Source organism: Nothobranchius furzeri, chromosome 16 (genome assembly GCF_043380555.1).
Source record: "Nothobranchius furzeri strain GRZ-AD chromosome 16, NfurGRZ-RIMD1, whole genome shotgun sequence".
In the NCBI taxonomy this organism is placed as follows: Eukaryota; Metazoa; Chordata; class Actinopteri; order Cyprinodontiformes; family Nothobranchiidae; genus Nothobranchius; species Nothobranchius furzeri.
The window spans coordinates 49,466,008-49,491,040 of NC_091756.1; the positions used below are offsets into that span (position 1 = coordinate 49,466,008).

Genomic DNA, 25,033 nt, shown 5'->3' on the forward strand with positions numbered 1-25,033 from the left:
TTGACGGAGAATGCAACGAGTCACTATAGACTGTAGCCGCAGCGTCCTCTGACAGCATTTAAACCGTGTCACAGACACCCTGTTGCTGGATGAAGCATCTTATTTGTTGATGATGAAGAGAAATATACAATTAGTTCCTTGTCATTGATTTGTTTACTTATTCAATGCCATTTATACTTGAACATTTGGATTTGATTACATAGTGTAGTAGTTATTTTAGTAATTTGTTTAAAGTGGCTATTTATTTTAAATACATATTTTTTAAGGTTGACTTGTACAGTGCTCAAGTCAAGTGTGGACTGGAGTTTTAGATTTTCATTTTGATAATGAAGAAAACAAGTATATGAGAAAACAAGTGGTGTTTATTTGATTTGTTTACATATTGTTTATGTTTCGAATGTTTGGATTTGTATCATTTAAACCTGCACTGACTACTGTAACATGTTCCAGAAAAATAAGCTATTTGTTCCTTTACTTGTGAAAAGTTGCACTTTTGCTAAGGCTTGTGTTATTTTAGGTTTAATAAACACTGTTAAACCTTTTCAAAACTATTTCAGTTTGTGTAGAACAGGACTATCAATGCTTTCTGAACATATGCAACACCGTTTAAAAAATACCGCGATAATACCGAAAACCGTGATAATTTTGGTCACAATAACCGTGAGGTTAAATTTTCATACCGTGACAACCCTACTCTGGTATTAAGCTACCCGATAGGCTAAAATGAAAAAAGAAAGGAAACTTTTTTTCAAAGTTTATATCGGCTCACCTGTTCTTCTATTTAACTACACGTCTATGGATAGATATAAATATATATTGTTATTGAATTATTGTCCAACCATACTTTAAAGCATGTTTTTATGTTTGCAACACTCCCCCATATAAATCTGACTATTGTCGGTTTTCTTTCTGCTGCTACAGTTTTTATGTTCCGAGTTGAGGGTGTTGGGAAATACAATAAAACACAAACACTCACAGTTTCAAGCCAAAGCACAACAAAAAGTGAACAACATGCAGCATCCGTGCAGACTCTGTTAAGATGCTGGCTGTCTGACATCAACATGGCGCCCAGGCTGATGCCAGATCAACAGCTCTGTTTACTGAAACCATAAATGATTAATTACAATGTGACTGATGTTGGAGGTGAGAGGCAAAAAAAGAGGACCATAAAAAAATAATAAATCAGATAGGAAAAGACGTTAAAGGACTAGATGGTCTTTGGAGCATCATTACTGTGTGTGACAGGTGGAGACATGCTAGAAAACTGCTGTTGGGGGGGTGGGGGTCTACTTTCGGCCCCATAAAGACACAAACCCTTTTCTGCAACTCAAACCGTGTAGCAGGCCGGCTGGTTGATGAAGATGACACTCTGGGGGATTGTGGATAAATCAGGCCAATAACAAGGCCCCTGACGGTCTGCTGCTTCACGCTTCGGGCCAATAAAGCCATCTGATGGTTATGGAGCCAGTCCTCACTGAGCTGCTGGGACCTGGATTTATGAGATCATCACATCCAGATTGGGCATTGTTCTTTTGTAGCAACAAATTGGGTTGGACAACTGGTGTTTGGGACTGAGAAATGAACACTGGGTAAAAGTTTACCTGTGCTGGTAAAAGGTAAAATGCTTCTAGTGAGATGAACAGAAGAAAATCAGAACCTGATCGTTAGCTCTTTAGAAGTACTGGGGTAAAGGTCCAATCGAAAACCTTCAGAGACAGCCAACAAAAACAACAACATGATTAATTCTGGCTTGGAAACACCCATGAGCTAGACTGAACCACTGACACACTTGACTGCAGCTGAACGCCTGAGTTTCCACATCCTCAGGGGACATTGAGCTGCTTGCCCAGTGAAATCCTCGATGCACATGTTGGGCTGAAGCTGAACAAAATCAAGAATGTGTGACAGGCTATGGCGAGGCTGCAATGTGCACTCACCATTTCCTGTTAGATGGAAATCTCAGGCCGAAGCGCAGGTCAGCAGTCATTATCATAAATCAATAAGGGGCTCGTGTGAGCAGCAATCTCACCACTAACGCCGCTATAATCAGGTTGATTCCTCATCCCTCCATTCATGTCTCCCAGCATTGCATCGGTTTGGATTCTTACCTCGGGGCTAATGCACTCCAATGATGTGAAACAAACATGTTCATACTGATTTGAAGCTGTGCAATCTCGTTAAAAGAGGCATTATTTAAAACTCAAATCAGCTCAATGGGACCAAATCGAGGGGGGGATATTGCTGATGGTCAGCAGTTGAAGCCTAAAATAACAATTAGTCAAAATGGTTAGGACACATTTACATTAACAGTATTTATCACTTTTGGCATTCTCTTGATTCAAGAGGTAGTCCTTCAAGACTGGTGGAAAACCATTTCAAGTGACTACCTCTTGAAGCTCATCAAGAGAATGCCAAGAGTGTGTAAAGCAGTAATCAAAGCAAAGGGTGGTTATTTGGAAGAAAATAGAAAATAAAACATGTTTTCTGTCATTTCACCTTTTTTGGTTAAGTACATAACTCCACATGTGTTCATTCATAGTTTTGATGCCTTCAGTGAGAATCTACCAATGTAAATGGTCATGAAAATAGAGACAACACATTGAATGAGAAGGTGAGTCCAAACCTTTGGCCTGTACTGCATATGTTTATTTATTTAACTTAATAAGGCATTTGAAAGTTAACTCCCAAAACGATGTCTTGAGAAATTGTATACATAAATTCATCAGTAGATTCAATGCATCTAAAAGTGTATTTATTGATGTCAAAAATTAAACTTTGAGCCATTCTCTACCAGTCTGAGCTTTAGACACACTCGTACAGCTGTCTGATTAACACACATGTAGGTTTATCTTTATGTGTTTTACATGGTACCTTTTTACAATATTTTTTTCTGTTTTAATGTAAGCTGGACCATGAGTCTGTAATAGTGTGTATGTCTGTCTGTCTGTCTACCTTCCTATCCATCCATCCATTTACAAAAAAGGCAATGAAAAGCTAAAGCTACATGTCTCAAATGCCAAATAGGCACTTTTAGATCTTTCCACACTAATAGGAAAAACAAAACCTGGTGCAACAGCCATGGAGAAACGGATTCCTAAAAAACAAACAAACCCCCAAAATTAAAAATCATGAAGCTAAATGCAAAGTTCATAAAACACCTTAACCCGGAACATTTTTATTTATCTAAAAAACAACTTGTGTTAGAGCAGATGCATAAGAATACATATAATGGCCGCTTAGAGATGTAGAAGCAGCAAAGCTAGCAGGTGTGACGTTCACTGGTCGTTTATCTACAGAGGTGTGAAAAACTATTTGCCCCCTTCCTGATTTCTTATTATTTTGCATGTTTGTCACACAAAATGTTTCTGATCATCAAACACATTTAACCATTAGTCAAAATACAGTTTTGAAATGATGGTTTTTACTATTTAGGGAGAGAACAAAATCCCAACCTGCATTGCCCTGTGTGAAAAAGTAATTGCCCCCTTGTTAAAAAATAACCCAACTGTGGTGTTTCACACCTGAGTTCAATTTCTGTAGCCACCCCCAAGCCTGATTACTGCCACACCTGTCTCAATCAAGAAATCACTTAAATATGAGCTGCCTGACACAGAGAAGTAGACCAAAAGCACCTCAAAAGCTAGACATCATGGTAAGATCCATAGAAATTCAAGAACAAATTAGAACAAAAGTAATTGAGATCTATCAGTCTGGTAAAGGCTTTAAAGCCATTTCTAAAGCTTTGGGACTCCAGCGAACCACAGTGAGAGCCATTATCCACAAATGGCAACAACTTGGAACAGTGGTGAACCTTCCCAGGAGTGGGCGGCCGACCAAAATTACCCCAAGAGCGCAGAGACAACTCATCCGAGAGGTCCCAAAAGACCCCAGGACAACTTCTAAAGAACTGCAGGCCTCACTCGCCTCAATTAAGGTCAGTGTTCACGACTCCACCATAAGAAAGAGACTCAGAATTCCAAGACGCAAACCACTGTTAAGCAAAAAGGAACATTAGGGCTCATCTCAGTTTTGCTAAGAAACATCTCAATGATTGCCAAGACTTTTGGGAAAATACCTTGTGGACTGATGAGACAAAAGTTGAACTTTTTGGAAGGCAAATGCCCCGTTACATCTGGTGTAGAAGTAACACAGCATTTCAGACAAAGAACATCATACCAGCAGTAAAATATGGTGGTGGTAGTGTGATGGTCTGGGGTTGTTTTGCTGCTTCAGGAACTGGAAGGCTTGCTGTGATAAATGGAACCATGAATTCTACTGTCTACCAAAACATCCTGAAGGAAAATGTCCAGCCATCTGTTTGTCAACTAAAGCTGAAGCGATCTTGGGTGCTGCAGCAGGACAATGACCCAAAACACACCAGCAAATCCACCTCTGAATGGCTGAAGAACAACAAAATGAAGACTTTGGAGGGGCCTAGTCAAAGTCCTGACCTGAATCCTATTGAGATGCTATGGCATGACCTTAAAAAGACTGTTCATGCTATAGAAAGCCCTCAAATAAAGCTGAATTACAACAACTCTGCAAAGATGAGTGGGCCAAACTTCCTCCAGAGCACTGTAAAAGACTCGTAGCAAGTTATCGCAAATGCTTGATTGCAGTTATTGCTGCTAAGGGAGGCCCAACCAGTTATTAGGTTCAGGGGCAATTACTTTTTCACACAGGGCAATGTAGGCTTGGATTTTGTTCTCTCCCTAAATAATAGAAACCATCATTTTTAAACTGCATTTAGTGTTTACTTGGGTTATCTTTGACTAATGGTTAAATGTGTTTGATGATCGGAAACATTTTGTGTGACAAACATGCAAAAGAATAAGAAATCAGGAAGGCGGCAAATAGTTTTTCACACCACTGTATGTTGATATAACTGTAAATGGAACCAAACCGAGCGCTGCCAGATTGCACAAGATTTTACAATATCACCTAAAATCACACATTTTTTTCTCTTAGTTTTAAACCTTGGACTAAAACTCTGGCATGGAAGGCAGAGGGTAATATGCAATGGTTCAAAGAATGCTAGGACTTTTATTTCAATTTGGACTTTAAGATTGGTTAAACAGTAAAACGATGTTACCAGGCTGGACAAAACAGAACCAACAGAATATTTGGTAACAAAAACAAAGAACGCATAAGAAACATTTCTTTTCATCTAAATCTAGCAGAGTGAACATTACTGAACAGGTTAGAACATCCGACCTATATTTTACCAAGAGTTTTGTAAACGTGAAAGCCTTGAATGATTCCTGAAACACTTTGCTGGATCAGAAGGGATCAGGGGATTACAGGTGAGGTTTAGCAGAGGACGGGTCAGGAAGCACTGTTGGGTTTCGCTCCACACTATTCATCACCTTTAGACACAACTCACCCTCTAGGAAACAATAAAAATGCTAAAATAAAGGTCTTCATCCCTTGTAGGTTTCTTCATTTAGCCCCCATCTGAACAAACCCAGCGTGGGTTTGCTGTGAAAGCTGATGACCCAAAACTCTCCACATCTGATAAAACTCATTTTACACACAGGCTATGTAAGGCTTTGGAAAGCAAATATGACTGTGTCTCAGAATACTCGGGGGGTGGGGGGTCCTCTCATCACATTCCCACTCCGACAAACGCTGACAGGTACTGTGATGTGGATGGCTGAGCTTGGATTTATGAAATATTCATTTGTAACACACAGAGAAGGTGGGGGAAGTTTATGTATTATTTATATTGTCTGTATTTATGCTGAACTGCAGGATTCGTTTCCTATAATTCTTAAAGATGCAATGATTGGATGGTTTGGTGCTGTTTTCTGTGATGTCAAAGTAGGATTGCACATATGTAGAGCAATCAGCTGTAACGCACCAAGAATTTCCTGTAGATGTGTCCGGAGCACAAGAGTAGAAAGATGAGGTAAGTGTTTTAGGATGAGAGAAGGACTGATGAACGGAGGATTAAATAGTCATGGAGGTGCTCCTCCCCCCTCCTTACCTCCAACTACACCCCCACATCAAATGAAAAGACATTATAGTAATTTAAAGGGATAAAACGAGGGGAGAGCAGCAGAGAAACATCATGTTCTCACAATTCAGCCAGGCAACTTCACGATGAGCTGCCACTTAAAGTGTATGCAGAGTCACAGATTGTGTTGTTTGATGGGGCAAACTGGGGGTTATTATTATACATCTGTGAGGCAAATGGAGAGGCAGGGAGTGTGTCTGAGCCTCGATCGTACCCGGCAGACTTGGCATAGAGGGGGATGGTGTGCCAGGTGCTGATAAGACAACTGTTTGGCACAGTGGCTCAGACTCAGGCTGGGATCACAGCACCGTGGATACAGGAGTCACTTCTGCTGTCACACTCTGGTTTGATTTGGTGAGAATATACGAGTAAACATGGATCCTTGGCTTTAACTCATCTGTTGCCTTAGACCTGCTGTGATGTCTGTTTGGTGGAAAAGCTGCAGCTCCTCTGGGTTTTCCTTCTGTTATCAAAGCTGGCTTACAACCGAGATACAAGATGGGATTTCTCCTGAGAGAGAGGTGGAAGGAGCACCCATAGGGTCATACGGATCAATACAAAGGTCCACCAATCATTCTGCCACAGAAATAGTTCACCTTGGACAAGTCTTTCATGCCAGGGCTTTGCTTTAGAGAGGCATACATGAAAGCTGCTCAGTGTGGAGGAATCCGCCAACACGTTGGGGGGATATCTGAATGTCAGGCTCCCAGGTGTCGAACACGGTTCTTCAGATGATTTACACACACACACACGTGCGCACACACAGTTGACAACCTGGTGCCGTTTCTGCACAGCTGTCAGTCAGAAATGACATTTTTTAAAGCACCCGGTCAGTTAGGCCTGAATTTGAAACCAGACAGAATCTCAATCCGCATTTTCAAACCCAATCCCTGCATCTATCTCCCTCTTAGCCTGAAAACTGAAATGGTGCCTGTCAGCAAAGGCAGAATAATCACACCAGCATCTTCTCGCCTCAAGGAGGTGTCATTAAATCAGTGATGCATGAGCAGACTAACAATTCAGTGACACCTACAGCAGTCAATATTCACAGCAGATCGTTTAAAACATGTTCAGCAGACTGTTGGATATATTAAAAATCTTTTTTATTTTGAGAGTAAGGAATTTTTTCTGAACAGGTTAATGCTGTGAAAATACCAACATGTAGTTCATTTTAATGTGACTATTATAAAAACCCATCTACATTTACCATTTATTGTTTTCCTCATGAAGGTCGAATGAACTGAAAATAAATGAATATTAGCTTGAAAAAAAAAAACAAATTTAATCAATTATAAAATTGTTTATTTAAAAAAATCTTCTGAGGTCTCTAGTATGAATGAATGCCTTGTGAGTTGTTTTCTGAGGGAAAAAAGAGCTCTGGCATTCCTGTTTCAGAAAGTTAGCACAAGGAGTGGGGGCAGAAAATGGCTAACAGCTCATTCACTGCCTCTATTCGCCTGTCAATCATGGGTAAAAATATACAACATTGATGTTTTATCTCCAGGAATAACACAAGCCTGAAGGAGTTCTGTCATGTTGTGGAGTTGCTAATGCTAACGGTTAGCTTCTACTAGCCAAAACACGCTCCGATCTCTCCTGGTTGTTAAATCAACAACAGCCTACCGTGATCGTGAGCAAAGATGGGTGCGTCCATGAATGCTACGTTTCAGTGTGACGTAGATCTGAGTGGCTTGTTCTGATCCAAGTGTTTCCACATCTTTTTTTATTTTAAAGCTAATGCAGGGACTAATGGTGAAGACTTTTCACATTCAGTCTGCACGTGAAACTCAGAAACTGTAAATCTAACTCAGTTACATGTCTGTGAAGGTTCTCAGTCATCCAGATCATTGTAGTCTAAGGAGCTTTGAAAGAAAAGCGTCTGGACTTCTTTGAGTTGCTTGAAGACGTTTCACCTCTCATCCGAGAGGCTTCTTCAGTTCTAAGGTCAAATGGTGGAGAGTCCCAGATTCAAACCCAGTGGGAGTTTCCCCCCGAAGAGGGAACAAAAGACCCCCTGATGATCTTCTACCAAGGTGTTACCTACAACATCGCGAAACACCTTGGTAGAAGATCATCAGGGGGTCTTTTGTTCCCTCTTCGGGGGGAAACTCCCACTGGGTTTGAATCTGGGACTCTCCACCATTTGACCTTAGAACTGAAGAAGCCTCTCGGATGAGAGGTGAAACGTCTTCAAGCAACTCAAAGGAGTCCAGACGCTTTTCTTTCAAAGCTCCTTAGACTAACTCAGTTACATATGTCTCTCAGATTTAAAAGTCACATTTTTAGCTTACTTAAACACCTTTATTGCACTATTCTGTTTTCTGTGGCTAAATGAGAGACATTTAAAAGTCTAATTCTAATTGTAGCATAAAGTTAGAGGAGCTGTGTGGGCTAAAACAGGCAGGGAGGCACTTGCCCTCAGAGACCAGGAATAACACCGCTAATACAAGATGATATCAGCTCTTTAAGTGCCTCTGTGCTTGGGTAATTTTGTGCAGACTCAGGGCTTTTCTTGTCTCAAAGGTTATTCTGATGCAGAACAACGGCTGATGAATTCCAATGCGAGCATGACTCTGAAACCAGAGGAAGCTGATAATCTCGTTTCAAGGTTGTAATCAGATGACAGCTGTTGACCACTGCCAGCCAGACGCTTTTATAATGACGGGTCGGGTGTTTGCAATTATCATCTGAATTAATTAGTTTAAATACAAGAAATTAATTCTGGGAAAGTGTAAAGAATTGGAATAAGAGTTTTTTCTCTGTATATATGTTTAAGTTTAATCAAGGTTCTAGCATTCACATTTGCATTAAAGTTCATGAAATAACTTGACATGTTCTCATTTTTACCTTTTGCAGGAAGAGGATGATTCTCTGGACCATCTCTGCTCGCTGCTCCTCCAAGCTGAAGAGCGTACGCGGTGTTCGAATGAAGACTTTTGTTTTGCCATACGCCACATCGTGATCAAACCTGCAGCCCTGTAGGAGTTTCTTTACAGCCTCTTTGTCTGATGGCAGGTCATGGTTAGGCCATGTAAACTCTGAGATCATCTTGTATCTGAGGAAGGAAAAAGTGGCTGCATAAATATTTAATTTGCCTAATCTTGGAAAACTGTAGAACATGATGTCAGTATTTAGTTACAAAAGTGCCAGTTCTGCGATAGTTGGGTGGTATATAGTCTAATGTTTGATACTGAGTGAAAATATATATCTGTGATCGTACAGACATTATAGTTCATTTTGAAAAAACGGACCCATTTTTACCCTAAAATGCTAAGATTTATATGAAACTATATGAAGGGCTTAGAATAATTCAGGTATACTAATAGCCATGAAGCATCAGTAAGCTGAACATTTAAATTTAGAGCTGTCACACCTTAAATAGATTGATGTGATGATTTATTTATGTTTGACTGTTTTTTTAATCTAAATGGTTTGACAAAAGTTCAAGTTGCTTTAGAAAAACAATCTTGAAGATGGCTGATGAGGAAAAACGAGTCAGAAACTGAATCTAAACCTTAAACGTTTATCTACCCATGACTGAAGGAGTATATATACCTGCAGCCAGCATTTTATTTGTGGATGGAAATGACAGGAAACATGGGTTTAGAGGTGGTGTGCATATAGAGAAGTGGAGAAGAATGAGGGACAAATGTGTCTTTGTTGAAAAGTATGTGGAATACAAAAACACAGTATAAATGCAAAAATAAGTGCACTATCGTGGACCGAATACATGACCAATGGTAGCAGGATACCCCAGAAAAGAGCTACCCTCTCCGTTTCTGACGGGGAAATGCTTTGCAACATTACCCAGCAAACGGAGAAGTCCGAAGGCAAAACGTCTATGTCAATGCGTGTGCGTCTCTCCCTGGCAGAGCTGACGGAGAAGTATATATCAGGCTTAAAACCTTAACAACAGATGGCCATTAGGGTCAAAAATCCCTGGGAACACAACCTCCAGCAAAATCCTAAACACATCAGACTCCCTTTCATCAGTTGCAACGAGTGAAGAGGTAAATGTGTAAAACATCATTTATGAATGGTGAAAGTTTTGTAACTGTTTGTTACAAATCAGTAAATGTATTTTGTCCTCACGAGCTCCCGTAGAAGGAAACATGGCGTCTAATATGGCGTCGCTCAGAGATTTAGACCCGCTCCCATGCGTTTTAGACCAGATTTTTATGGTTATTTGTTAAGAAGCCTCCAATATTTTTCAACAAATGGGCATCATTTAATTAATTTTAAACAAGATGTAGATGGATTTTCTTAGAGATTAACGGTAAAAGCTAAACATAATCTCTTTAATTGATTTTATTTTTGACACCTTTAGCTGTTTTCTAACTATCATTGATCCCCATCTACGACCATATTTGATCATATATGAGAAGTGACTATTATGAACATGTATTAAAGTGGTCTTTGTTAGCAATATTTGTTTTCTAGAGCGGGGTTGTCACGGTAACCAGCGTAGCGGTAAACCGGTAAAAAGGTTGACAATAATAATGACCGCCTTGTTTTTAAAAAACTATATTATCTCGGTGGATTTCCGTGGCTGCAGTGTAGGTGCGGTGACCCTTACCAGCCACCGTATCATCTGCTGAAGTTGCCGGCGGCACATACGCACTTTGTTGTTTACAACCAAAACTTTCTTGAAGCTAAAGCTGAAATAATGGCCAAAGGAGGAGACGGCAGCGCTCAGGACATTTATTATCCCTCAAAGAAGACAAAGTCGGAAGTATGGACATTTTTTGGATATTTGAAGAATGCCGAGGGACAGTTGATAGAAGACGGCTATCCTGTTTGCAGCACGTGCAGAAAAAGTGTCTGTGAAAGGCAGCAACGCTTCAAATCTCATGACACATCTGCATGACCATCACCCACAACTCTACAGTCAACATAAGGGAAGTTAACGTTAGTGTTTTAGCTAAAATGCGTGATCCGAGGATTTGGGTTGAGGGAGAATGCAACGAGTCTCTATATAAAGCAGCCGCAGCGCCCGCTACCTGCATATAACCCGTGTCGCGGACACCCCCATATTGAAATGACGCTATGCATTACGGGGCTCCCAGGGGCAGATAATAGTTGGTCTCTCTCAAAGAATAATTATGAATTTAACAATGATTACTGCCTGATGACATTTTCCCAAATCTGCAAAGCTCACTGGAAGGACACAAACTGAGGACAATATTTTGCTGATACAGGGTTTATTACTCAAGTAAAGGTATAAAAGTATCTGATTCGAAGGCTACTTGAGTACTGAGTATCATCTGATCTAATATTTTTAAATGATGAAAAACAGACAAAAAATAAGTTATGGGCAAATATTGGTATTTTAAAGACTAAAGGGGAAAAATGTTAACAAATAAACAACATAATTACAAAATAACAAATTTTAGGCAAAATTTTGACACAAACTGAGGACAATATTTTCCTGATATACAGGGTTTATTTAGTTGTCTGAAAATGTAACACATTTAAAAAAAATACTGCGATAATACCGAAAACCGTGATAATATTGGTCACAATAACCGTGAGGTTAAATTTTCACACTGTGACAACCCTATATACAATTAATCTAAGAGATCCCTAATTGCCACTCACACTCACAAACAAATTAGTGCTAATTGGGATGTAAACATGTTTTTAATGATGAGAGTTTGAGCTACTATATGAATAAAACATGAGCTATTAACGCAGGTCATTTACTTGTGCTGGGCTCATTCATCAACACATAATATGTTTTCATCCGCATCTCTCCAGCAATTACAATCAAACCTGGGCATTTAAATGGGCTTCTTAACCAAAACACTAAATATTATGGTTGCGGGAAAATAATGACAGGCTATATCGGAGTCCTAAATGATGAGCTGCAGGAGATTGCATGTCAGGTGAAGAGGTCAGGACACAGAAATATAAGCCTCAAAGTCAGAATCTCATTGAGCCACAAAAGTCAACTTTCCAAAAGGTTGTGAGTCATTTGCGAGGATGCTCATTTTGCTTGTGAGTCTCAGAACATTGCTCTTGTGTTTCTAAAACTCTGAATAAAAGTGAATCTAAACAGAATCCCCGTGAACACAAGGAACTTGCCTCAACTTAGTTTCTGTGTGTGAAAAGCGTGAGACAATTTCAGGAGGTGTTGGCAACAACATTTACAATGAGACGAGGGTAAATCGCGGCTAAATGGAGAAATAAAGCAGCTTTTTTGATAATAGTTTTGTGTCATACCTCTGTAGAAAGCGAGGATATGTCTGCCTGTAGGCGAAGCCGGCTCGACGCACTCTGACATTCTCCAGCAACCCGAGGTACTCCACCTGATGGCGGCAGCGCTCGTGCTCGAACAGCAGAGGGGACTTAACATCATTGGGCTTGATGCAACGCACATAGTAGGGTTCCTACAAATTCAAACAGAGCACAATCACGACCTAACAGAACACATTCACCAGTCAGGTGCAAAAACAACTCTTCCAGAGAACAACCCAGCAACAGGAAACAAACAAGACTCAGATAAACCTGAGATGTCTTTAAAGTTAGTTTGGTTTGGTTATTTGGTGACCTGCACTGTTCCAGACAGGTGGTTTAAAGTTGTACCCGAATATTTGCTGCTTCTAAGTAAACTTCTGTTATCTAACATTTTCTTAAGAGCTGTTTATTATCAGCAACAGGTTCAAATCAGTCTTAAGGACATTTCTGCCTCCTCTTAAGACACAGATGTAGGTCAAACCAGTTATTAATAACAAGAGTAAAATATGAGCTGTTTAACATAAACAGACCAACCAACACAGATTATCTCAATTACATAATTTGTTGACTGAGATCTCGCCATCCCTTTTATAATTATTTTTCCAAGAATGCATTATGCCCATGGCTTTAGTCGGATTATCCACCATCTTGTTTTGGGTTATTTATTTATGAAGTGGTTTGAATAATCCCAACTCCTCACCTTGCTGGCAAGGTTCTCCACCAGTAAGATCATGGAGTTTTTGAAAAGTGTTGCTGCTGTCAGCGGCCGTTTGGTGACCTCAGTGATGCGGAGTTTACCCTCAGGCCACATCCCCTTCAGGACTGGGTTGGAACTGAGAAGACAGGAAAAACAACAAAATAAATCCTCTACGAGACTGTGAGACACAAACACACTAAACACGGGGCACCTGCTGGTTTAAAGAAGACCATTTTAAGACCTTTAAGACTATTTTGATGACCATTTGGATCAAAATTAAAATCTTAACAATAAAGCTATGTGACCCATAGTTCTGTCCAAACCTTTATTGGAAATGAGCGTGCTAAAGAATAACACAAATATCAAGATAACTGCACTGCAGAGGATGAAAATGCATTTATTTTCCAGAAAACAATGCAGAATCACGAAACCTGCACTTCCCCATGGCTCACGCACCCATTAGCAAAAGTGGCTCATGTGCATTCCTGAAAATAGCCCTCCCCATTCACACACTCAATTGAATGGTGGTAGTTCCACTCATGCCAGTCTCATGAAAAAATGAAAAACACCAATTAAAAATATGCAATTTCTTTATAGATGTCCTAATGAAGTAAATCTTGTCTATTGGGTCTGTGGTATTTTTAAGAGCTTTGGACTCTGGATTCAAGAACTTCATAAAACTGAATTTCAGGCTGTTTAAGACTTTTTAAGGACCTGCTGCTACCCTGGAAACAGTACTTTAAAACAAATGTAGAAAATAGTTTGTTTTTAAATTATTTTTGTTCACCTCATTATTATAAGATGAAGATCGAACAGTTGAATCACATATATGAATTCATGTAATAGATTTGATTTTAGGAAAAGCACCATATCGCATGGTATTTTCTAAGCACTAGATGGACAGCTCCTTCAGTGGCAGACTGAGACATCCCAGGTGTAAAACAGAGCCTACCATAGGTCATTCATCCCCTCTGCAGTAAGAGTGTATAACTCCTCAGTTTAACTGGTACTGGCATTATCCTGGTACACAATACCATCAATGCTATACTCCGTATGTGTTCAATACTTGTGCAATTTCGGATTTACATAGTATTCTATTCTATTTTATTGTTACGGAGCAAAGCTGAGCAGAGACTATTTGACCTCTAATGGTTGAAACTTTAAGAAGGATTCTAACAAACAAAATAGATGTTTGAAGGAAGGGGAGGTGTTTGAAAATGCGTGTCACCTGTTGTACAAGAGTCTCTTAAAATCCTGGAACAGCGTGTCTTTGTTCTTATCAATAAAGCCCACCACGGAGTACCTGTGAAAGAAAGACGCAGGTAAACACACATACACACACGTTGATGTTCGTACACACTGTGCTGCTTCCTGTTCCTTTAACAGCTTCATCATAACTACAGAAACAGTTTCCTTAGGTCTCCATGATAAAAAGAATCGTATTCATCTGCTCTCTGACAGCGGATCCTCTTGTTAATGTGCATTTAAAGATGAAGTATTGTGTTAGAGATGGAGCTGCTATAAATATCAAAGCTGTTATAATCTACGCTGTGAGATGTGTGGAGCTCTCAGCCTCCTGCCTGGTCTAAGTGTGGCTCGGGGATCAATCAAGTCCTGCACCCCCGCCTGAGCTCTCCCCCAGGTGGCAGACACTTAGCCTTTACAAATGGGCTCAACACATTTCTATGAGAGCTCTTTCTGAGGACTTAGCGCGTGTGATTTAATCACTTGAATCATGTCCAGGAGCTTTGGGGATTAGAAAGTGGTGATGGCGGTTTAAGAGGGGGTGCATCGTACAACAAAGATGTCATTTAAGTATTCAGATCTGTGGTGTAGAACTGTTAATGCTAGTTTATAGTTCAGAGTCTAGAGGAGCTTTCTGGGTAAAGATCATCTTGGCTGCTGTGGTTATTTATAATTCACACAAATCTAGATTGGTCCACATTTTCAGATTTCCTATTTAACAAATATCGTCAGAGTTAATTTCCGATACCGATATATGTTGTCCCCCTTTCATAAAGACTGCAAAACTGAAACATTCTAGGTTACCAACATCACATTTATCCCATCATGCAGGCTTAAATTGTAAACACTTTCTTCACAAAATAACAACTACTTCAATCTACAATGGTATTAGGAAAAGTTACACATTTAGTTTGTCTCCAACAGCAGCTGAGTCTCTTTCTCCATCACCGTGATGCTAAGATGTGTGTATAACTGAGTAATGTAGTTTTTCTGTAAATTGCAGCTATGGTGATAAAACATTTATAAAGATCTTCAGAAAATTAAAACACGCCTTGAGTGATGATTCTCCTTTTTGTTTTAGTCGTTTGTTAGCAGTCTAGCGATACAGCTATGTGATGTGAGTCCAGCGTACCGTCACTACACAGGGCAAATTTCTACTACACAAGTTGTGCCAAATAAACAGAAATATATCACAGAAACTACCTTAGATCTGTCCTATTTTGACATTTTGAGAAAAAGAGGAGAAGTAGCTGAAGAGTCTGATGTATAATATGTGTAGTATGTTAAAGTTGTGTCATTAAAAGACTGAAAACTGATACTTAAATTAAATTGTAATGCATTAGGGCGTAACGGATCATCATTGATCCATGATCCACACAGATCTCTCTCTATGGTTCTGAGCACACATGATTTGCAGATCGGTCACGTGAAGGGCCGAGGCACCCGCTGTTCAATCCAAACGAGAAAAACACAGCGGTGGTCATGGAGGAGGAGGAGGAGAGGAGCTTGAAAAACCACCTGCATTGTTGAAACTGTTTATGGGAGCAAGTTGGTTTCCCTGTAAAACACGACAATGCAGGAAAAATAAACACGTGCGTGCCTCCTGTCTGATGGTGCAGCGCCACTCACACGTGCATCCTATCGTTGTGAAAGGCACATGCAAAATGCCTGGGACAATTATTACATTAACATGGTGGGACCTGAATATTGGTGTGGACAAATCTGTAAAAGAGGAAAGAAAAATAAACAGCACTTCACAAAAGTGAGGTTATGAGGTGAAACCAGGACAAGCAGGGAGTGAGCCCCCATCGGTAAGCTGTTTTATTATTTAGTCTGCTATCGGATCTCTATAACTCTTATTTTTACAGAAAGTTACAAATTGAGCATGAAAATATTGCATGAAGTGTTCTACAAAAAAAAGGAGAACAAAGCCATTTGTCTTATTTTCGTTTTGTGGAGCCAATGAAAACTCCTATTCGGACTGAAAACTGATTCGATCCGAACCATGAGTTTTTTGATCCGTTGCACCAATAGCCGATATCGGCCCATATTAATGGTAGACCAATAATATCAAACATCCCAAAATTTTAAGGCATACTATGCAACTTTTTCATATTTTAAAAATAATTTACTTGCGTCAGTACCTTATATCTTGAGTCAGTGCTAAAATGACCCTTTACAGGGTTAATGATGTCCCTGCGCCCTCCACTCCTTGTGAGCAGGATACCAAGTTCATAACTCCAGCCTCTCCTGTCCTAAAGTCTCACAAAGTCACGCTTTATTCCATGTGCTAGGTTAGCATTCAGTAACGTGTTTATCATGGTGGAGCCTCAGAAGAAACAATGATAACATTAAAAAAAAGGAGTTTTCTGAATCACGAAAGCTCAGAGTCATGATTCCTGCATTAAATGACAGAAGTAGCTCAGCAGGTAGAGCGAGTTGTCCAGTAACCCAAGGGTTGTAGGATCGATACCATCTCCCAGAAGAGAATGCTGCTGTTGTGTCCTTGTCAGTGCGTCCCAGTGCAGCTGTGGCTAAATTGTAGCTCAACCCCACCAGCATGTGAATGGATGAACGACTGATTGTGTTGTGAAGCACCTTGGGGGGGCTGTAGAAGCCTAGAAGGCTCTAAAATCTTTCTACAAACTCAGTTAACAAAATCTAAATAATAACATTCCATTTCAGTTTCACATAAAATTACCGTTCATAAACAAGAAGAGCGTGTGTTCCTGCAGACTAAAGTAAAACACACACAGTTATCTTTGCTGATAGAAATTATATTGATCTCACGTCTGCAAAAATAAATAAGAAAAACAAAAAATATATTACACATTTCAGAGGATTTAATGTTTCTATCAAACCAGTTTATAAAGAGAACATGCGGTTAAATTCGAATTAAAAACTCTGTATAAGTGGTGTTCCTTAAGAGACCTCGGTCAGTTCTGAAAGTACACCACTGTGGTTCGTCTCTGCAGCTCTGAGGCATGATTATGTAAAAGTGTGGAAAAGAGGATGAATCATCAGTAAAAGCTTTTCCAGAATAAATCAAACTCGGATACTTACGCCACATCGCCTGCATAGTGCCTGATGCGAAAGTCTCTGTCAAACTCCAAACTCTTGTCAGTCGGTGAGAGCTGTGGAGAGACATGACGAGAGAACAAAATTACACAAAGAATCAGTTATTTAAAGGTCAGAGCGTTTGGGCAAAGAAAACATTCAGCATTTACCTGAAATAAACCGTGTTACATCACATCATATAGATCCATGTCCATTACACCCTACTCAAGTGTTGATCAGCACTCGACAGGCTCCTAAAAACCTGGACCATTAAAAGTGACTGACTGTAGGGCTGCTCAATTAATCGAATTTTAATCACGATTACGATCTGAGTTTTGGACGATTATAAAAAACAAAACAAGCCGATTATTTGCTCCTCCCGCTTGCGCTGCCCTGAGTTACAAATGAAGCGCTCCTCCACAGTGTTGCCAACTTAGCGACTTTGACGCTATTTCTAGCAGCTTTTCAGACCCCCTTCTTGACTTTTTAATCCTAAAAGTACCTGGCGAACATCTCAGAAACATCTCTGGTAACCCTTAGCTACTTTCTGGATAACTGTCGTCGACATTTCCTGCAAGTTAGCTAAACACTCCGCCTGCGCTCCGGACCGTTCTTCAGGACATTAGGAAAGGGAATGATGCAGTGATGTGTCGGTCGCTAAAGAAACAGCTCTCGGAGCCGGCTCCCTGTTGGAGTAACCAGAGTGAGTGACACACACACCGCACCTGCGGACTCCTGAGCCACTAAAAACAGCTAAATGTGCGCGTGCAGCGTGCTAAACACACGTGCAGCTTGCCCCGATTGCTGTGAGACCGGGTTGGGGGGTGGGGGGTGCAGCTGTGGTTGGGACAATTATTACATTAACTGATGGACTTGTAAATAAATAGTTTATAAATAAGGTAGAAATAAGTTCCTCACGCTGATAATTAATAACTAATCTCTCTGAGGACACGGTGCTAGTGCACGCTCCTACAGCACCTTGACACGACTCAGTAAATGTTACGCAACATTTTGTGAACATCAATTTATTTGCATTTATTTGTTATAAATGCCACTGTATAATTCTTGCTGTCAGTATTTGCAAGATATTGGTATTTGGGTCTGTACTGGTTAGACTTAAATGAGTTAAACCAAGGTCTATAGCCCTTGGGTCATAGACTATGAGCTATAAGTATATTGGTCTTTTTATACTGGGAATCAGGAGTTATTTTAGTGATCATCTTGTTTCTTATTTTTGTCCTGATTGTGCCCTGAGCAGTTTTATGACTGAATAAAAACAAATAAAATCAACATAAATTGAAAAATCGTCCTAAATAATCGTGATCTCAATTTCAGTCATCATAATCGTGATTATTATTTTTGCCATAATCGAGCAGCCCTAACTGACTGGCTTTAATAGAGGTGATTAGCCCATACGGCTGACAAGGAGAGGTGAATTACATAAATCGGGATTATGTACTCAGATTACAAAAATAAGTAATCAGTCCAGACTTTGTTTTCAAAATACATTTTCTTCTTAAGGAGTAAAAGTCATTGTTCTGATTCTAAGTAAAAAGTAACTGATTAATATACTATTACTATTACTATGACATTGTGGCTTTAATCTAGAGGAAAAATAAGACTTCTAATGCCCCAAATATACACGCCTTAGACAAAAACACTGACAAGTCCTCAATAATTGGAACTTTTATCATGACAGTGCTCTCAATCGCAGGGCAACACAGACACACACAGGACAAACAACCGGCGACACACTCACACCGAAGGACAATTTAGACAGACCAATTAACCTGACAGTTGTGTTTTTGAACTGTGGGAGGAAGCCGACGTACCCGGAGAGAACCCACGCGTGCACAGGGAGAACATGTAATCTCTTTGCAGAAAGACCCCAGGCTGGGGTGTGAAGCCAGGACCTTCTTGCTGCAAGGCAACAGCGCTAACCACTGCACAACTCTGAAGCCTGTGCAAGAGATCATTTTAGATTTTATATTTAAAACTGAAACTTGTATGAATCTTTGTCTCTTTGGTTTGCTGTTGCACTGGTTTCACTCATGAGCTGTGCTAATCATAAAACCTTATTTTTAAAGACTAAGTTCACTTGTTTACTCAAGACAGTTGCAGTTGATTCCAGTATGAATACTTTGTGAAATAATCTCTGTGGGGGAAAATGTGCTCACACTGCTGTTTCAGAAAGTAGGCAATAGCCAGAGGAAAGGGAAGCAGAACACGGCAGGATTTAGATTTCTTCATATTCAGACATCTTGCCTCTGACTGGCCAACAGCAACGTGACTGTACCACCTACTCCATTTGTTTTGCAGCATTGATAATTTATCCCCACAAATAGCTCAAGCCTGGAGGAGTTTTGCCATGTTGTGGAGTATTCAATGCTAGCTAGTGTTAGTTCCTACTAACTGAGACATGCTCTGCTCTCTCCTGGTCGCTAAATCAACAACAGCCTTCCCCATTGCGAGCCAAGATGGGAGAGTCCCCAAATTCTAATTTCTGATCTGACGTGCAAATGTCACTTGCTTTTCTGATTTGTGCATTTCACCGTCTATTTTCTATCAATGGCTAATGCAGAACCTGCATGTTAAACAAAAATAACAAGTAAAAATTTTCTTTTTCAGTGAACCTTGGCCTTTGATTAAGAGCCTGACTTAACTTTAAGGCCCCAAGTAGGCATGAATGGATTTTACAACAAATTGAAAATCTTGAACCGTTTTAAGAACAGAGTTTAAATCAGAAACTGTAGTTTATGTGATTAATAAAACCACCACCTCAGAGCTGATTCTGGTTTCCCTAGTAAACGTTGGCTACACCCAACACTTAAAGATCGTCTCCACTTTGCCGTTTTGTCTTCACTTCCCATAATTGTTGGATAAAGCTTCTTCCGATCTCATGAAAAATTGTATTGAATTTCTGATAAAACAAACTGTCCAGATTCATCAGTAGTCTTTTGATCATAACTCCCTCCAAGTTGAGCCGTGAAAGTTAAACCGAGTACTCTGAATGATTTGTAGAGCTGTTAGTGCTACAGTTACAGCTAAGGCACTGGTGCAGAAAACGCTAAAGACTGTCAGGTTTGATTAAGTCTTACAGGGAAGAGCGAGAGGAAGAAGAGGATTGTGCACCAGTGTGAGGACCGAAATTCAAACACAGAGTAACAGAGACATTGAGATGAACACTGAGGAAGAAGAGGAGGGAGAGGATTTTCCATGATGTGATAAAATGAGACACCCTAAGCTAAAATAAAAGGAAAGATGGTGGTGATACTGATGTCTGTATGAGGATGGGTTAGAGTGAGAAGCAGCAGAAAGGATTCCTTTGGCATTGAAGCAGCTTCTGATGAGTATGTATCTTCACCATGATGAGCTGGAAATGACGTGTGTGTGTGTGTGTGTGTGTGTGTGTGTGTGTGTGTGTGTGTGTGTGTGTGTGTGTGTGTGTGTGTGTGTGTGTGTGTGTGTGTGTGTGCTGTGAGGAAGAAGTGATTAGCATATAAGAGCAAATGAACTAAAATGAACAGATAATTAAGGCATGACTCATTGATTGAATCTAAGAGTTAACAGACCCTGTCAGTAATTTAAGACCCTCATAAGTAAAAGTAGAAACTTTACGGAAAAACTTTTGAAGGATGTCAATTCAGTTACTGTCTGACAATCTAATTTTTTGACATATCAATATTTTTTTGTTACAATAATCTGAAATTGTGGCAGAAATGAAGGAATAACAGATAAACAGCATGAAAGGGAACTTCAGTGGTTAAGTGTCCGCATCTGTAATTGGGAAAACCAGACAGGGAACAAGCCCCAAAATAAGCATATTTTACAGCCACACTGGCTTCCGACTAGAGGTTATTTCTGTCTAACCAGCCAACACAGTATGTTCTGTTTCTTTCTGAAAGAGCTGAATGACTCACTGATGTGCTTGGTGCTCTCAGACACACAAATGCTGACCGATACACACACCTAGTGAAAGGAGTGACAGTCCTGTATGAGAGGAAATACTGCAAACACCATAAGAGACTCAAACATTTTAAAGAGCTAAATCAATCAATTAATCCGGATTCAGGCCCAAGGTCCTAATCAAAACCAGCAGGGACCTGAAAGTAAATCTTTGATAGCTCCAAGTGAAATTCCTTATGGAAATCAAAAGTCTATTTACCTCCCCGACACTTTCTGAAGCGCTACACTGCCATTAGTGAGTCAACAATGATGATAAATGTGTGAATGACACAAAGTAATTAAACCGTAGAGCTATTGTTATGATGATGAAAGTCTGTCATCATCAGACAAAGGTAGATGCTGTTGTTCAGCGGTTTTCATCTTTGTTGAGTCTGATTTTTAAGTGCTCTCGCTCTGGTTGGATCCACCACTCAGATCTAATGGATTCATTACACGCAGACAAACGTCTGAGTATTGAACAGTTTAGAAAATCCTATTTTTTTTCTGTCAAACTGGAATGCTGATGTTTTCAAGAGAGGAACAGTGACTTTTGAATAATTGAAGAATTGTTGAATAAATATACATTTAAGACATGTTACTTCCTATTAATGGTGCGGATCACTGATCTTTTTTTATTTTATTATTATTTCTGATTATAATCGATCACTCACATCTCCTGCATTAGCTTCTGATAGAAAATAGACGGTGAAACTCTAGGATACAATTAGAGGCCAGATGTCCAAATATCAGGGAATAAGATTCCAAATCATGTCGTCTGAAGATCTCTGATGTGGGTCACTTCTAGTTCCTCGAAGAGGCGCACTGGAGCTTTTTTACCACAGAGTATGAGTTTCAAGGCATTCATTCCTACTAGAGACCATTGCAAGTGTATTGATTAAATGAGTGAACCAAACCTTTAAAAGTTAACTTTACTCTTTTACTGCATTTGCAATGAACTAGTAGGAATTATGTCATGTAAGTTGTGCCTTTTTCAATTTTTTTTGAGGGCACAGAATTAAGCTGGAGGAGAAAGTAGCTTCAGACAACAGGATTTGAAGTCTTGTTTTCCATTATTTGGACATCTAACCTCTGATTGGCCTATAGTAACGCAACTCTACCACTGACTGTTTGCTTTGCAATGTTGATGTTTTATCTCCACAAAAACACAGGCCTGGAGGAGTTCTGCCGTGTGGTAATGTAGCTAATGCTAACAGTTTCTACTAGTCGAGGCATTCTCTGCTGTATCTTAAAAAACAGCCTTCCCCATCACGAGCCAAGATAGGAAAGTCCATGCTGACCGTGTGACGTAGATCTGTCAGGCTTTTCTTTTTCTTATTTTTTTTTTCTCTTCTTGGGCAGCAGTAGCTCAACAGGTTGAGCGGGTTGTCCAGTAATCGGAAGGTTGTAGGTTCAATCCCGGCTCTTGACAGAGAATTCTGCTGTTGTGTCCTTGGGCAAGACACTTAACCCACCTTGCCTGCTGGTGGTGGTCGGAGGGACCGGTGGCGCCTGTGCTCGGCACCCTCGCCTCGGTCAGTGCGCCCCAGGGCAGCTGTGGCTACATCATAGCTCATCATCACCAGTGTGTGAACGTGTGTGTGAATGGATGAATGATACACTGTAGTGTAAAGCGCTTTGGAGTCCTTACTCTGAGAGGTGCTATACAAGTGCGGGTCATTTATCATTTTCTGGACTGTCTATTTTCTATCAGAAGCTAATGCAGGAGATGGTGTAGGAGACTTTCACATTCAGCCTGCATGACAAACTCTGAGTGACTGATTATTTTCTAAAACAGGTTAAATAAATGGTTTCTCACAATGAACCAAGTGATGACCTAATCACCATAATGAATTGCCTAACAGGTTGAATCTTTCAGAACACCAACAAGATATCTCACCATCCCAGTTTGATCCTCAAAGTATTCCAACGCAGAATTTGGAGAAACAAGAATGTGCACCCCTGCAACTGTTACAGTGTAAAGTGTTTTCATATTATTTAGTCTATATAGTTAATTCCCTAATAAGGGAAAATGGGGCAATAGATCAATGAGGATGTCCAAAGTTGGCTGACAAAATAAATAGTGATGTGGACTCTAAAACCAATGGTTATGGTGACAGGGACGGTGTGGCGGATTCATTATTACTTGAAGAAGTGACTCAAAAGGATATTCTTGTAAATGTCAGAGCATGTAAAACTAAATTTTCATTAGATGGAGATGACATAGATATGTTTTTAGTTAAACAAACTATTGATTGTATTGTCGAACCACTCACGTATATATATATAATTTAACATTTAAAACAGGAAAATTCCCAAATAAAATGAAGGTGGCTAAGGTGGTTCATTTTTACAAGTCTGGCAATAAGCATCAATTTACAAACTACAGACCGGTCTCCTTGTTACCTCAGTTTTCAAAGATATTGAAAAAAATTTGCAATGGCAAGCTGGCAAAATTTGTCGAAAAAAAAAAAGGCATTTTATTGGACTGCCAGTATGGTTTCAGATCAGGTAGATCTACCGCACAAGCTCTAATGGAATTGGTTGAAGACATATCCACAACGCTTGATCAGAAAAAATATGTTCTGGGAATTTTTATTGATTTGAAGAAAGCCTTTGATACAGTCGATCACAAAATACTTATATCAAAAATGGAGATGTATGGTATAAGGGAGACAGCTCTTAATTGGCTAAAACGTTATTTGAGTAACAGAGCTCAGTATGTCCAGTTGGGTTATCACAAGTCTAGCTGTCTCGAAGTTCACTGTGGAGTTCTGCAAGGGTCGGTACTCGGCCCTAAGTTATTTCTTTTACATATAAATGATATCTACACAGCATCAAATTTATTTAAATTTATTGTGTTTGCTGATGATACAAATATTTTGTGTTCAGCAGAAGATATACAGCAACTTGTACAAAAGGTCCAGAAAGAATTGAGTAAGCTTAAGAATTGGTTTGATAAAAACAAACTGTCGTTAAATGTCAGCAAAACAAAGTTTATGTTATTTGGACATAAAAGAAGTAGTAAAGAAATCTATTTGACTGTTAATGAAATAGCCATTGAAAGAGTGTATGAAATTAGGTTTTTGGGGATATTGATTGATCATAAGCTCTGTTGGAAGCCATACATAGAATATGTGTGTTCTAAATTAGCCAGAAGCATTGGGATAATAAATAAAACAAGGTATTCTCTACCACAAAAAGCACTACACATACTTTATCGTACAATGATTCTACCATACTTATCATATTGTGTCAAAGTATGGGGTAATACTTATGAATCTAATTTATTACAGATTTGTGTTCTCCAAAAAAGAGTGGTAAGGATAATTACTAATTCTGGATATAGAGATCATACAACTCCATTATTCTATAATTCCAGATTACTCAAATTTTTTGACTTAATTCAATTTAAAACTGTCCGAGTACCGTATAGGGCCATGATGGGTGTACTACCGGGTAATTTGCAAAGGATGTTTAACACTCATGAAGAAGGTCATGAATTGAGATGCGTTAAAAACGTCATTTTTCCATTATACCGAACAACTATGAAAAGTAATGTGTGTATCTGTGTGTGGTATCAAACTGTGGAACAAACTTGATGTGACTTTAAAATTATGTAAAAACATTAGATCATTTAAAATGTTGTATAAACGACTTATAATTGACTCATACATAAATAGTAAGTGATAAAAATGGTAATTGGTAGCAAATGGAATATTTTATTTTTGTTGTTTATTGGTTTTCTTTTCCTTTTTCTGTAGATTCATGTGAACAATTGTTTTGTAACTGTATTTTTATGTAGCAAGGTGAAGATAGAATGACCTGAATAAAGAAAA

General features: G+C 39.4%; 1 protein-coding gene across 1 annotated transcript in view; it reads right to left on the bottom strand.

Annotated features, from left to right (window-relative positions):
- myo1d (myosin 1D) overlaps nucleotides 1-25,033 on the bottom strand; it is a 142,907-nt gene that overhangs the window by 52,811 nt on the left and 65,063 nt on the right. Inside the window, exons 12-16 of the mRNA XM_015962652.3 lie at nucleotides 17,259-17,329; nucleotides 14,179-14,253; nucleotides 12,954-13,086; nucleotides 12,239-12,405; nucleotides 8,864-9,071 (exon numbers count right to left, since the gene is read on the bottom strand). Coding sequence (XP_015818138.3) covers nucleotides 8,864-9,071; nucleotides 12,239-12,405; nucleotides 12,954-13,086; nucleotides 14,179-14,253; nucleotides 17,259-17,329 — 654 coding nt within the window. The remainder of the gene's footprint in view (nucleotides 1-8,863; nucleotides 9,072-12,238; nucleotides 12,406-12,953; nucleotides 13,087-14,178; nucleotides 14,254-17,258; nucleotides 17,330-25,033) is intronic.